Consider the following 15,242-nt stretch of genomic DNA (forward strand, 5'->3'; position numbering starts at 1 on the left):
GAGGAGGCTTCAAAGGCTTTCCTTGTCCAATGCCAAGCTGCAAACTCACTTTTCTGCAGCACTTGATGTCCCAACTTCCTCTTACACGTTTTATTTCTTGCCTCTACAGTTTCCAAGCTTTCCCCTCACTCTTGAATGTTGCTTCCTCTTGCTCTATCCCACATCCTAGCCTATTAAAATCCTTATTGTCATTGAGAGTCCAGTTCAGATACTACCTTCTTTATGAACCTTCCCCTATTGAGTCCTCTCTCTTTGTCCCACACATACCCTTGCATTCCCACTATATTTTTGTATTTCAGTGTTACAGTAATTATCACACCTCACCTTCCCTCTCCCCAACAAACTATAACTATATTCAGAAACTATCTTCAGGGATACCTGGGTGGCTCAGTGGTTGAGCATCTGCCTTCAGCTCAGGGCATGATCCCAAGGTCCCAGGATCAAGTCCTGCATCAGGTTCCCTGCATGGAGCCTGCTTCTCCCTCTGCCTATGTCTCTGCCTCTCTCTCTCTGTGTCTCTCATGAATAAATAAATACAATCTTTAAAAACAAAAAAAGGAAACTGGGATCCCTGGGTGGCGCAGCGGTTTGGCGCCTGCCTTTGGCCCAGGGCGCGATCCTGGAGACCCAGAATCGAATCCCACATCAGGCTCCCGGTGCATGGAGCCTGCTTCTCCCTCCGCCTGTGTCTCTGCCTCTCTCTCTCTCTCTGTGACTATCATAAATAAATAAAAAATTAAAAAAAAAAAAAGAAACTATTTTCAGTAACTCATTTTTAAGTTTATTGCCTTTTTATTATCTTCTTAACAATAAATGTTCATTTATTTTAATTTGAAAAAAAAGTCCAGCCAAAGGAAATTAAGATGTCTTTCATTAACTTCTATTAATATTTTGTTCTAATAATTGTTGGACATTTTTTCTAAGCACATATATGTAGTTTGGATTTTTAAAAACATTGAGATCCTTTATACATGTAATTGATAACTAGCTTTTTTCTCACTGAACCACATGTTAAACACACATTTTCCTATCAAATATGAAGTTAAGTCACTTTCAGTAGTTTATATTACATTTACCTGTCCCCTACTAATGAACATTTGTTTTCATTTTTTTGCTATTACAAGCAACACTCTACTAAACATCTCTAGGTGTCTATATATTTCACAACTTGTCTAATTATTTCCTTAGGCCAAGCCCCTGAAAAGTAGAAGAGCTAGATCAAAGTGTATGTACATTTTCAAAGTGTTTGATGTGTATTGTCAAATTGTTCTCCAGAACTATGATTGTTCGGTCTACCACTATACATGAGTAATGAATATGAGCATTTCTTAAGGTGCTTTTGCCCAATTATAGTTTGTTCTAAATTACCTGCTCATTTCCTTTGCTTTATTTTTATCTATCTTTCATTTTTCCTATTTATATTGCAAGAATTCTTTCTTGATAGACGGATAGATAACCAACGATACACACCTATATATACACGAACACATACACATATACAAGAGCTCTAAACCCTTCGCCATGTATGACAAATTTCATTCACACTTAATATTCTTTTTCTGATGGTAGGAGTCAGAAGATAGAATCTCACTTTTAGGGGGATGAAATTGTATATTGCCTCTATTCTTATCTTTGGATCTGTGAAGGAAATTTTATATTTTTAAGTCTTCATTATAATTATGTATGTTATTACTTTGTATTACTTGGTTTCTTTACCCAACTTCAATAAGAGACTTCAGTTCTGTCAACAACAAATATGATTGATATTCTGACTTTGAGCATGTGACTTTCTTGCTGTGAACAGCAAATTCTAAATTAAGATTGTCTAAATAAACATAAGATAACCTAATACTAAATCCTGGTTCTTTGTGAGAGATGATCCCCACTAATGACTTTCCTGGTGCTCTGTAGCTAATTGGGAAATAGGACCAGCCCTTTAGAATGGGAAATCACTCTAAAAATATAGATTGCTAACCTACATGATTTCTTTGACATAGGAATATCATAGTCAAAGTTGATAAGGGTTTATGTTACTTGGGTCTTCTGGGTTTTTTTGCTACCAGGAAAGTGTAACTCTGAAATCCCTTTTTCTCTATAATAGGTGTTTGGTTTAAGATTATTTGGATATGAATTTTCATTAATAATTCATTTATTTAAGGACACTTCTTATAATAAAAAATTATAATAATCAAGAGAATTATTTAAAGGTAAAAATATACCAGAGTGCTTGGGCAATTCACTCAGTTGAGCAGCCAACTCTTGACTTCAATTCAAGTCATGATTTCAGGGTCCTGGGATCTAGCCCTTTGTCAGGCTCTGCACTCAGCACGGAGTCTCCTTGCAGTTCTCTCTCTCCCTCTTCTTCTGTCCTTCCCTTGCATGTGTGCATATGCATGCACACACACATGCTCTCAGGATAAATAAATATTTTTTTTAAAAAAGTAAAAATATGGATGCCTGGGTGGCTTAGCAGTTGAGCAACTGCCTTTATTTAGCTCACGTCGGGCTCTCTGCAGGGAGCCTGCTTTTCCCTCTGCCTATGTCTCTGCCTCTCTCTCTGTATCTCCCATGAATAAATAAATAAAATTTTTTAAAAACAAAAAAGTAAAAATAGACCAACATTCTTAAAACTACCTTTAGGAAAATTGACATATCTGTTTTTCTTCTGTTGTCAACTGAAACTCATGCTGGGTGACTTATAACAAACTTCTATAATTTATGTAATTTCTAAACAGAATGCTTACTTACACTGCTGTTTTATTCATCCATGTTTAGATTTTATCAACTTCTCCTTCTGATAGATGAAAATTTAGCACATTTATTTCTTCTTCCCTGATCTGCTAATGTGCCACCAGGGTATTATATGATATGTAATTAGATTATTAAGCTTATTATGATAATTATATAATTACTATATTAAAACATTATTCTGGCATATAAGTAGTATCAGGTAAGATGTGGCATGTTATATATATTATACTTACGCATATATTAATATATGACATTTAATCATAGGCCCTACTTAAGGAAATTTTTATAATAAAGTTGATAATAATGATAACGTTGATTTCTAATGATAAATATCATTAGAAAAAATTTTTAAGATTTTATTTGTTTTAGAGAGAGCATGCACACACAAGCAGGGGGAAAGGGAGAGGGAGAGAAAGAATCCCAGGTAGACTCTGTGCTGAGCATGGAGCCTCATGTGAGGCCCGATCTCACAACCCTGAGATCATGACCTGAACTGAAATTGAGTCAGATGCTTAACCAACTGAGCCATTCATGCACCCCATAAATACTATTAAAATTTTTAAAGGAAGGTATGCTGATGTTTCTTAAAACTATGTTTAGATAGATATGAAAGAACTCCATTTCTGCGCTCTACTAGAAATGTTTTGGATTCCTCAGCCAGATCTATGGGGAAGGCTTCTTGGAGAAATGAAATATCTGAAAGATAGAAATATTAAAAGAGACTAGATTGTGCTCACAGATGGATTTAAATAGCTTAGAAAACAATACAGACAATAAATACATTTTTAGATGTTTCTCTCCAAGTATAGCCATTCAGTTCTCAAACGTATTTAGCATATACTACTTAATTACTATCTGAATTTTATTAACTTCTTCATTAACCACTTAACCAGGGATCAAATGTTTATTCATAATATCTTTTAACCATTTAGCAAATGTAATTTAGTGGGACAGGCAAATCATTTTAATTTTGTGATGATTTTCACTGTTTTTATTTTGATTCTTAAGCCGTGGCTTATGTTAATAACGCATCTTATTCTATATAATACTATAAAAACTACACAAATGCTAATGTACGTAAATTGTAATCCAGGTGGTATACAGTGTTATAATCTGAACAATCACAGATGAAATTGTATTTTTTTCCATCTAATCCACAACTTTAGTGCTTGCATTTAGAGTTCATTTTAAAAGTGGTTTTAATACTTAAAAGTCTTTTGAAAGGCTTCTAAAACTTGGCAGTCTCAACAAAATGTTTTTGTCTGACTTCCTTTTTAAGTCTCTCTATGGACTTACAGTAAACAAACTTTTTGAAGCGGGAATCTCTAGCCATAATGCAGGAACAGATGAATAGAACACTAACCACTTTATCCTGAAATGCACATTTTCAGTTGTATATAAGATGCCTTAAAGCATCATATAAATATTTTAAGATGTTTCGTAAACTATTAATGGATAAGTATTACAAAGACTAAGATTGGATTCATTAAACAAAACTTACTGTAGGGTTTAGAAGAGCAGCTCTTCTATATCTTTCAGTAGCCCTGTCTCTCATTACTTTTAAAATCCTGTTCTGAATTGTAGCACATAATTATTTTGAAAAGTTCTATTATTTCATCATATAATCAATCTCCACCGCCTACCCTCCTTCCTAAACTAGGAGTTTGTTGATTAGTCTTTAGCATTGTATATGTGTTTTTGTTAAATTGTTACTTTTAAGAAAAGCTTTGTTACTCTAAAAACAGCAATCAGGTGCATTATATACTGTTACTTCTTCATTAATATGTACCTTCAACTATGGGAAGTGTTAATAAGCCTAAAAAGATCTTCAGTTTCAGGATAGCTGTATTAGACTTTTGTAAGTAAAGCAATACTGAAGTTATCTTTCAGTGAGCAGTTCCTCTCCGGGTAGTTCTCAGACTGTTTTTTAGAACTTATATACTCCGGTTAAGTTGAAAATAGTGTAGGAAATTTGCTGATCCTTAAATTGACATCCTCTCTGTTTAATCATCTGAATATTTCTCAACAAACATATAAGGAATTTAAATCTTATCGTGTCTTCATATGGAATCTAAATGTGAAAGTAAAGATAGATATAACAAAATAACTAAAGCTGGAGATCTTTAAGATGCTTAAAATATCTGAAAACAAACTGATTAAATTTATAGCCTTATGCAAGCATGCCTTTTATTTCTGAGAGATTTTGCTGCCCTAAACACTATTTTTATTTCTGCTACTATTCTCTATAAACTTTTGAATATATCAAAATTACACATGCTGCCATTCAGATTTCACAGTTTACCTGTTCCCTGAAGAAAAGGAATTTCCCTTCGTGTTGGAACTCATGACTTTAAATCGTTTTACCCATTTGTCACCGTATGGAATGATTTATTTCTGATGACTGATTCACATTTTTATTAGCCCTCTTTAAATTTTATCAGGTAGATAATCATTCTCCCTTTTTGTTGTATGCCAGGGAAAACGTGAGGTGGGGAGTGAGGTGGGTAGTGAGCCTATGGGGAACGGGCTAAGTAAAGAAAAGAGCTCTCCCACCTTCCCTAGTCCTACAACGTTCATTTGCTCTTCTCTTTGCCCGTTCCATTCATGTTATTTGCTTACATGTTTCAGTTAGACTTTCGAATGTAAAGGCTCATCACTTTGGCTAGTTTGACCCTACTCAGAGTCCACAGATTTTGAGTAAAGCTTTCCCAGAATAAGCAAGATGTATGTTTTGGTCTGCTTTTCCCTTTATAGTCCCAAAGTCCGATTATTTTCCTTAAAAGTTCCTGGATGTGTGTACATGTGTGTGCCTGTCTGCCTTGCCTCTTTTTTCTCTCTCCCCTCTCCACCTGCTTTTACAGTTTATTTTATATTTTATAAAAGTATATGTTTACATAGTTGAGAAGGCTGACAGGTACTGTCATATTTGTAGCCTTGCCCTTTTGCTGCCCATTCCCAATTTAGCTGTGTTTTCTGGTTTTTCCTTTTAATTTCCAAATTTCAAATTTATACTGCTAATTCCTGTTTGCCTATGTTTTTCCAATTTTAGATATCATCTACTTATTTTTTATTTTGGACAATAAGGATTTAATACCTTTACATGATAGATACATTTTCTCCCCTACCCCATCTTTCCAAACGTGTTTTGGGTTTTTAAAAGTAAATGTCTGGAGGGGCACCTGGGTGGCTCAGTCAGTTAAGCGCCTGCCTTTGGCCCAGGCCATGACTGCAGAGCCCCGGGATTAAGCCCCGCATCAGACTCCCTGCTCAGGGGAGAACCTGCTTCTTCCTCTACCCCTCACCCTGCTTGTGCTCTCTCTCTCTCTCTCTCTCCCTCTCTCTCTCTCTCTCTCTCTCTCTCTCTCTCAACCTCTCCAAAATAAATAGTCTTTAAAATATATATATATACATTTTAAAAAGTAAATGTCTAGAGTGTCTTCCAGTAAATATTATCTCCTGTTATGCCAAAAAAGCATGTAAATTCTCTTTCTTGTATAGCTTTATGGTCTCTGTATGTAGTATTTGCTTTTATTCCCATCCTTCTTCTTATTCTCCCTTATTTTGCAGAAACACATCCTCTAGTAGATTCTTCCAGTGGGTGCGCAGGAGGTAAACTTTTTTGAGATGGTGCATGTTTGGCAATATATTTTCTTGTTAGTTGAGTAGGTATAGAATTCTGGGTTGGAAATAACTTTTCTGAGAACTGTGAAGACATTGCTCCATTGATTTCTAGATTCCAGTGCTGTTCTTGACTCACATGCCATTTTTATTCTCCATACTTTGTGGGTGACTTTTTCCTCCAGGGAAGATTTTGGAATTTTCCCTTTATCCTTAGTTTTCTGAAGTATCACAATGATGTGCTTTAGTGTTGATCTTTTTCATCTCATTATACCAAATAGTCTGGGCCTTTCTTTCTGAAAATCTTTATCTTTTCCCTATGAGAAATGTTCCTTTGTGTATTTATGCACATACACATACATATACCTCCGTATCTACTTTCCTTCCCTATTTTCTGTTCTGTCTTTGGACATTACTGATCTGATGTTGTGTCTCCTGGATTGATCCTCTAAATTCTTTTATCCGCCTTCTAGTACTTACCTCTTTTGGTTTCCTTGTTCTTTCTGGGAGATGTCCTCAACTTTATCATACAGCCTTTATTTTGGCTTTTATCTCCCTCTCATATTTTAATTTTTTAAGAACTCTTTTTAGTAATTCAGTATTTCTTTCCATAGCACTTTGTTTCTGTTTGATGAATGTAATAATCTTTCATCTCTCTGGATATGAATTATGGCTATTCTAATATACTCTACTATTTCTCCATTGTCTATTTCCTTTTACCTTTTTTTTTTTTCTTGTATGTAGTTCTGTGTCCTATCTTGTTGAATGTCCTCAAATATCTGGTGACCCTAAGTGCTTCCTGTGTACATAGTTAGGTCTTTTCAGCTTTGCTTTATAGTCATCTCTGGAAAAAGTTGGTTTGGAGGAGCCTGAAAATATCAACACTTACATCTTTTTATTATCTTAGTTTATCTATAAAGAACTGATTTCACGTTTAGGAGATGTATAAGCCCAACACCAGTGTATTAGAGAAGTAAAAGAAAAATTTGCATGCATTCATTATTGAGAAATTATTAAAATCCCCCAGTGTCAGCTGTGCATATTGGCCCCAAGTCTTAACCTGTCCAGGGAGTAACTTGTCTTTTAACAGTGACAAAGGAACAGTCACCTGGCAGGACAAGGTGACAGTGATGGGGTAAGGGGACTTTGGGGGTCCAACTTCCTTGTGTAGACTTTCAGTCAGTTCTGTTTTTATCTCCACCCTATACTTTCAGATTCAACCTCTAGCCTCCAGTTCTAGAGACGTTCTGAGGCTTGAGAGGGCTGGGCTTTTATTCGCTTTTGTTCCAAACCTTATATTGCTCTTCTTTAAAAAAAATATTTTTGTTATTTATAACTTTAAAGAAGCAGTATATATTTATTATAAAAATTGGTCAAATGCTTAAAGAAGAAGAAAAGATCACTCAGAATTTTTCCAGTTATAATCTATGCTAATATTTTAATATATCATGCCATATTACCTTTCACTCTGTTCTCTGTGACTTTTTCCTCCTTTTTTGCTTGCAGAAAGTATGTGTATGCTTTGATTTCTTTTACGTGGATTTTTTGTTTTCAAATTTGGGATCATGCTGTATGTAGAATTTGTTATATACTACTTAACTTAAGGAGTATTTTTCCATATCATCAGATAACCTACAAAACATGACTTTAAGTAACAATGTAATTGTGAACATCCCCGTGTTTTATTTAACCATTATCCTGATGGATTTAATTTTCCCTGTGGTAGGGACTCAGTCTTGTATAGGGGTGAAGAACGTGCATCTGGATTATCGAAGGCCTGAGTTGGTATGCCACATCTGCCATTCCTTTATATTACAAGTACGCCTTGTCCATAACTTGTTGATGATCAGTAGAAATTAAGGTTGAGAAATGGAGGAGGTAGAGGTGGGGAGGAGCGAATACCCAAGAGTACAGAACAGGAACCAGAGCCATAGGGGTACTCTCAGCCAGAAACCTTGCCTCTTCGCCCAAGTTTCTCATCCATATGTGGTGCGGCCCCCGTACTGGGAGCAAGGCCCCCAGGGTAGGGGGCACTTTCTGTTCAGTGTCCTTCCACTACTGAGACAGCTGGGCCGGGACTGGATGTGGGGGCCTCTGAGTGCTCCTGCTTGTATTCAGGTCTTACCATCGACTGTATCCTGTAGCCTTGTCTCACCCTGTGCCCTTTTACCTCCTCCACTCCTTCATCCCTGCTCCTCATGTAAAGGGACTCCAGTAACATTCTTCCAGTGTCTGTTACTTAAGTCCCAGGGGCAGCACTGAAATGTGAAGTGGGGGAACAGTTTTATGTTATTCTCCCCCGTGCCTTCCTTTATTCCAGTTCTAGCTACATAATATCCTCCCCAAAATCCTCTAATGCCCTGGTGTGCCCACAATATTCCTCCCTTATTACCAATATTAGGAAAAGTTTTCTCCTATTTTCATTATATTATATGGTGTTTTAAAAGAAATCTGGATGGAAAGCTACATGCTTCTCCTCCTATTTTCATTATATTATATGGTGTTTTAAAAGAAATCTGGATGGAAAGCTACATGCTTCTCCTCAAGCTACCATCTTGGTTAAAATTGATTGTCTTTTGCAAAGTTAACCTTCATATCCCTTCTTATACTATAGATGTTTCTATAGCAACACATATAAGGTGAAGCCAACAAGGTATCTGGTTCTTCCAGTGAGAAATTCTCCCGAGTATTCAGTGCCTCTCTGTCCTCCTCCCCTATCAAAAAGAGAAGGTTCTGATAGCATGAATATTATGTTTTATGTTATCAAAATGCATTCATTACAGGACCACATTTTGCATCTTAAAGTTTCATTAAATATGGATTAAAAGACAATGGCTCCTTTTTAAGAAAGTGAATGCAATAACTGACAAGGTATTAGTGGAGAGAAGCCACTCTTTATATCTGAAATCATAGTATGTCTATGCCTTGAACTGATAATAAATCTCTATCAGTGATTTGAGGATGCCTAGAGATGAATTTGCAGAGAAAACAGAGGGTACTCTTTCTATATCATTCTGTTAATTTAATCTTTCTCTCCCTTTGCACAAACTCCTGGGAGCCAAAGTCCATTTTCAGTCATTTTCTTTCTGCCACTCTTTTCTAGAACCATTTCCTACTTAGCCTCTCTCCCTTTCTTCCCTTTTCACTGCTACCCAAGAGTGATGATAACAGCCATCATCTCTGGATAAATAACTGTATCCTCAAACCCCAGAGAGTGTCTGCTGCCTCAAGTCCACAAACATGCAAACTAGAGAGGAAAGGAAGCAGATTCCAAGGCACCTGGCATTTACTTGAGTCAGAGCTCCTCAGTAGAGGACAGGACTTCAAATGCAGTGAGTGGGCTGGGGGAAGGGGGATGTCAGGAACAAGAGAATGCCAAATTTGAGGGAATAACATTTAGGACCTTTTAAGCTTTTCTATAATTGCTCATACAGTAATGGTTCATGATTTCACTGAAAGATGCCAATTTCTGTTGATTAAATTATACAAATTACTGCTCCTTTGTGTGAACTCCTTATCTTCGGTCCTGATTGTTGGGCAGCTAATCACACCATGTGTGTCACTGTAAATGTTCTGAATATACTTTATATGATTATAATCTGGTTATTTGAAGACAACACCCTTCCCATATCTATCGCTACTGCTGCCAGTCTAGTCCAGGCTCTTGTTTGTTTTGCCTGGGCTATAGCAATAACTGTGTTACTGATTTCTCTTTCCCCTCTTAACCCATTCATATTCTATTCTCCACATGGTAAGCAAGGCAATCTTTTTTTAAAAACAAATGGGATCACATCATATCCATGTTTAAAATAATCTTCCACAGATAGCCCTTTGCACTTGAACTAAACCCAGACCTTTATTTTGTTCATAAGCCCTAACACAGGCTGGGCCCTTTTGATCTCTCTAGCCTCTTCTTATTTCTCTTCTCCCTCTGACTCACTAGACTTCAATCACATTAGCCTTCTTTCTTTTCCTTGAGCTCAACAAATTTATTGTTGCTGTCGGGTCTTTGTTCTTGCTATTTTCTCTTCTTCCCCCAGATCTTCATAAGACTGGCTCCTCCGCAGTCGTTCAAGCCTCAGATCACAGATCTCATCTTGAGAATCGCCTGCCCTTGCCATTTAATTAATACCCCTGCTATTTCCCATCACTCTCTATTCCACTTGTCTTATTGTCTTTCCAACTCATTTGTCATAATTATCTTAATTAATTAAGATCATTTATTTTTCTACCTTCTTCCCCCAAAAATGTTGGTTCTTAAATGTCTTGTTTCCTGCTAGATTCTTAAAACCCAGAAAAGATCTGGAACATGGCAGGTGCTTAATACTGGGTGGATAAACAGTGACTTCTTTTTATGCCGATGCAATCCTCTTGTTTCTCTTGTACCACAGCTGTCTAAAACTCTTTTTTCCCTTTCATAATTAAACATTCTTCCTAGATTGAAAATACTAGTTGTGCCTTCTCTTTCTAAATGTCTTGACAATATGGTTATTGTTATTATCGGGAAATGAATTTCAACATATTTACTTACATGCCATGGATCAGAATCATTTCAGGTCAGTAGAAATCCAGTATACCTACAATGTGTTAGAGAGTTAAAGTCCCAAAAGTGCTTTTTATTGACCATAAGATATATTGCTACCCACTACCTCCTGTACTCGAATACATGATATAGTGGGCTGGATTTTTAGATGGAAAGGCCCCGGAGAGAAGACTTGCTATCTTCCCAAGTGACTACTAATCATTTTTATCTCACTTTTTAAGAGCCTGCCTTATAACAACGCATTTTTAATTTTCTCTCCTTTCCTGTGTGACACCCACATTACTGAAGTATTTTATTGACTATCATCATCTGTTAGAGCCCCTTGTTCTGAAAGTCTGTAACTACATGATTCTTTTTCTCATTTTATGAAGCCTTTATAAAGGAATTATAATCTGCCTCCAGGTTCCTTCTTTATCATTTCTACTCTGTAGGCCCAAGAATCACAGAATCTTGTTAGATAGTATTTTCCCAGGCTCAGTCAGGGGAAACTACGAGTGCCCCAAGCCTTGTCTTCTGGAAAGTTACTGTACATCCTCTAATGGAAAAGTACAGCAAATCTCTTTTATAGACATAGAGCTAGCATACCCAATGTTTCTGAAAGCCTGTTTAAAATGTACAGTGCCCCTAACCCAACACTCCAGTTTGCCATACCATTAAAGTACATTTAATGTACTTTATCACTTAACTAGCTAAAAGAGAATGATAGTTTATTATATAATTGTATTTATATATTCTGGGAATCATATTCAAACTGAAATGTCAGCTTATTCTCTTTAGTTTTCATGGATTAAATGGAGACATAGTCCTTTTGTGGTTACAGTAGAGTGACTGTTGAATTTGTATTTAAATCTTTAAATCTTGTTTTTGCTCTGGTTATCTCCTAAACCTTTCTGGGCTACTAGTCAGCCGACGTAGTCCTGAATTGACCATCTCTTTTCTGCCCCCTTCATATTATTGTATGTATTTAATAGCTAAAAGGATGAAAAGAACCTACTGGATTTATATTTTGCATGCGCTGTATGTTTGTAGCATCTTTTCTTCGAGGCTCAGGAAAACAGTGGTGTGTGAATCTATATTAACGACCGTATCTCCATGTTTCTCCTTCAAGTTATCATATCTGTCCCTCCAGAAGCGCAGAATTATGGCCAAAGATGTAGCATTATAACATTGCTGTTGATTTCACTGACAAACTGTGTCAGTGTCTTATGGAAGACCCCCATTTCCATGTTTTTCACAAGCAGTAGGGAGAAAGTGGCCTACCATTATGGGAATTAGCTCAGTGCCGCTCTGGGGTATCCCTCTCTAGATGCTGTGTACAAGGAAAATAGTGACTGGTTAATCCTTATCTCTTGAGACTTCATGTTCCATTGTGTTTTAGGTCTTTAAAATAATATCACGAAGCCTGCATTTTCAAAGAACACTTAGATGTGCATATTTTAATGATACTTCGGGTTTATATTACAATTTATCATCAGCTTTGATAAACTGGGTTTCTGATAAACAGAAAGTGAGACATTGTTTGAAATACGTTCTTTTAGTGGTAGAATACTGGAAAGTAAATTACAACTTTCTCTGTGAAAGTAGTAGTGCCAACAGTTGAAGCATATTTACATTTCTAGAGCCTTTCTTTGAACCCTAAGTTATTTTATAGATATTATCTAATCCTAGAAAATTCCCGGTACATGAAGGTAGTATCCCCTTTTTTCTAGGGGCGTTAATGCCCATACTGCTTAAGTGAGTTGCCCAAGGTCACTCGGTGAGTTGTTGCTGGAGCCGGAAATAGAATCCAAGTCTCCTGACTCCCAATTCAGCTCTCTATCCTCGATATAGTTTTCTATCCTCTATATACCCCTGCTGCCTCTCAGGGGAAAAGAAGTTAATCTTCCAGCTATTAATAGCCACCAAATTGGTGGTAGCAGCACAGTGGAGAAAAGTAACTGTCTTTACACTGCAGCATTAGTATAAAAATATCTGGTAATGGAAAATTTGACAAATGTCATGTTAAAGGGAGTGGAAAATTATTTTAAGATCTGGATCTCATTTATCTGGTTCTCAGAAAAGTAAAATTCCTTAGTAGAACAGGAATCATATTTTTCTTCCTGTTTTTCAATTGTCTTTCCTAGAGGGTAATTGTCAACCTAGCCATAGCAGAGACTATCGTCAACTAACATAATAATGATGCGTGTACTGTTGGTGATTGTTGTAAGTGTATCTTCTAACTTGGTTGAAAGTTTGAATTGAATTATTGAAATACGTGACAATTATGCAGCTTTCAGTGTTATTTAAATTAGTATTATATCATAAAGTTAGTATTATATCAGTTGGGAATTTTATTGCATGATTTGAAAACATAGTAGTTTCTTTCCTGAACAATACACTTCAGGCAAAGTTACTTCATGTCAGGCACCTTAAGTTCACCATGAATGAAACAAAGCAGAAAAATATTAATTAAGAAATACAAGATCGGCACACTGGAGTTGATGAAGTTTATTGTTTGTGTATGCAATTAATCTTTTATATATTTTTAAAAGTGTTTGAGAGGTAAATATTTAAGCATGTCTAGATTGTGGGAATTCAAACTTAAGTTTAAACAAAACTATTTCTCTCTTAAGTTTGGAACAAGGAACAGGAATTTCCCTGGTGACAATCTCTGAATATCCTGTTTATGTTTAGATAGAACTATAAGTCTTTAATCAGAATTATGTTTTAATTTTAAGTGTAAGAGAGATAGGATTGGTGGAAGTTGGAAAATGCAAGGAAATGGCAAAAATTAGTTATCTGGGACCCAGATGACTGAAAAAGTATAATTACAAATAATAGTGAATTTCTTTAGGGAAATACATACATTTACCAGATGAAGGATGAAGAAGGTAACAGATGTTGGAGAGGTATAGTAAGAAAATCATTTTGAAAAGCTACAGAATTTGTAGGATAAGGGTAAGAAAAGTTCATTAAACTTGGTGACCTCTTGACATTTGGGAGACCTACTTGGACAGAGTGACGAGGGTCACGTTAAGGATGCTCTGACCTCTTCAACTTATGTTCGTTTATCTTAAGGTATTAATCTAACTTTTGAAAACCTGTAAATTATGTATGGTATACATACATAAGAAACAAACAATCAGAATGCTTAACTAACCACAATACCTGAGATAGGAACAGATTTAAAATTTCATTCACCTGAGATTTTATTGGTTATTGCCATTCCTGTTTAGACTAGACTTCCACTCAATTAATAAATAACTGATGATACTTTATGATAGGACAAGTAACTAATCTCTGTACCTATGATTGTTGAATACTTTATGTTAAACCTAAATCAAACATAAAAGCTGGAAATTGCTTGTGAATATCATTAGAATTTGTTGGAAATGTTTTCATGATTACCCAAATTCTCAGTTTTGCTCTATGAATTAGTATTTACATTAGTCATTTATTATTTATTTTCTGTTAATGTTAATTAATGTTAATCTCATTAACATTATTTAAAGTTACTAATAACCTGTTTTTTTTTCTTTCCAACTTTCTTTTAAATTTTCATCAATTGGCAGAAAATGTATTTTATTTTTGGTGGTGGTGATGTTGTTTAACTAATAGAGTTATTGGAAACCTAGGTGACATTATTGAGATTCTTTTTAATTTTATTAAATAGGCATATCTTCAAGTGAATCCAATCTGCTTAAAATTCCTCCCCATAAAAGAACCCGAAGAAAACTAATGCCTTCTCCCCTGAAAGCAGCACATCCCCAAAAGCCCGCACTGTGTGAAAGTTTGGAGCTCAATGATTCTCTCAGCAAAGAACTTCAGCCTATTGTGTATACGCCAGAAGACTGTAGAAAAACTTCTCAAAATTCATCTATAGTGACCTCATCAAAACCATTATCACAAACTACACGTTTTCAAACCATCAGCTCAAATGTAAATGGTGAGAATTCTCTGAAAACATTATGTGAAATAGATACTCCTCGCAGCTGGAGAAAAGAATATGGACAGGAAGATTTGGACTCTACATTTATTATATGTGAAGACATCAAGCATTTGAAGAGTAAATCACCTGAGCAAGAATCACTGCCAAACAATAATAACATTTTACAAAGGTACAAAAAAGAGTATTTGCCAGTTCTTTTGTTTTTGTTCTTTTTTTACTTACATAGCCTTAAAACTATAGCTTTCTTTCTCTTCTTTAGTTACACTTAAGGTCTATTTCATGAGTCAAGTATGCAGTCTTGATTATAAAAGTCAGTATTTTACCTTCATTTAGCCTTGTCTTTTTAAATATTAATCCATTAACACAATATTTTAATCTTTGATTTGATATCTTAGTTGATTG

The 15,242-nt window shown here is 35.7% G+C and overlaps 1 protein-coding gene across 1 annotated transcript in view; it reads left to right on the forward strand.

Moving 5' to 3' along the window:
- The window catches only part of KIF18A (kinesin family member 18A), a 79,049-nt gene that overhangs the window by 54,425 nt on the left and 9,382 nt on the right, over positions 1 to 15,242 (forward strand). The window contains exon 14 of the mRNA XM_041730327.1: positions 14,565 to 15,009. Coding sequence (XP_041586261.1) covers positions 14,565 to 15,009 — 445 coding nt within the window. The remainder of the gene's footprint in view (positions 1 to 14,564; positions 15,010 to 15,242) is intronic.

This window comes from Vulpes lagopus, chromosome 15, assembly GCF_018345385.1.
Source record: "Vulpes lagopus strain Blue_001 chromosome 15, ASM1834538v1, whole genome shotgun sequence".
Lineage (NCBI taxonomy): Eukaryota > Metazoa > Chordata > Mammalia > Carnivora > Canidae > Vulpes > Vulpes lagopus.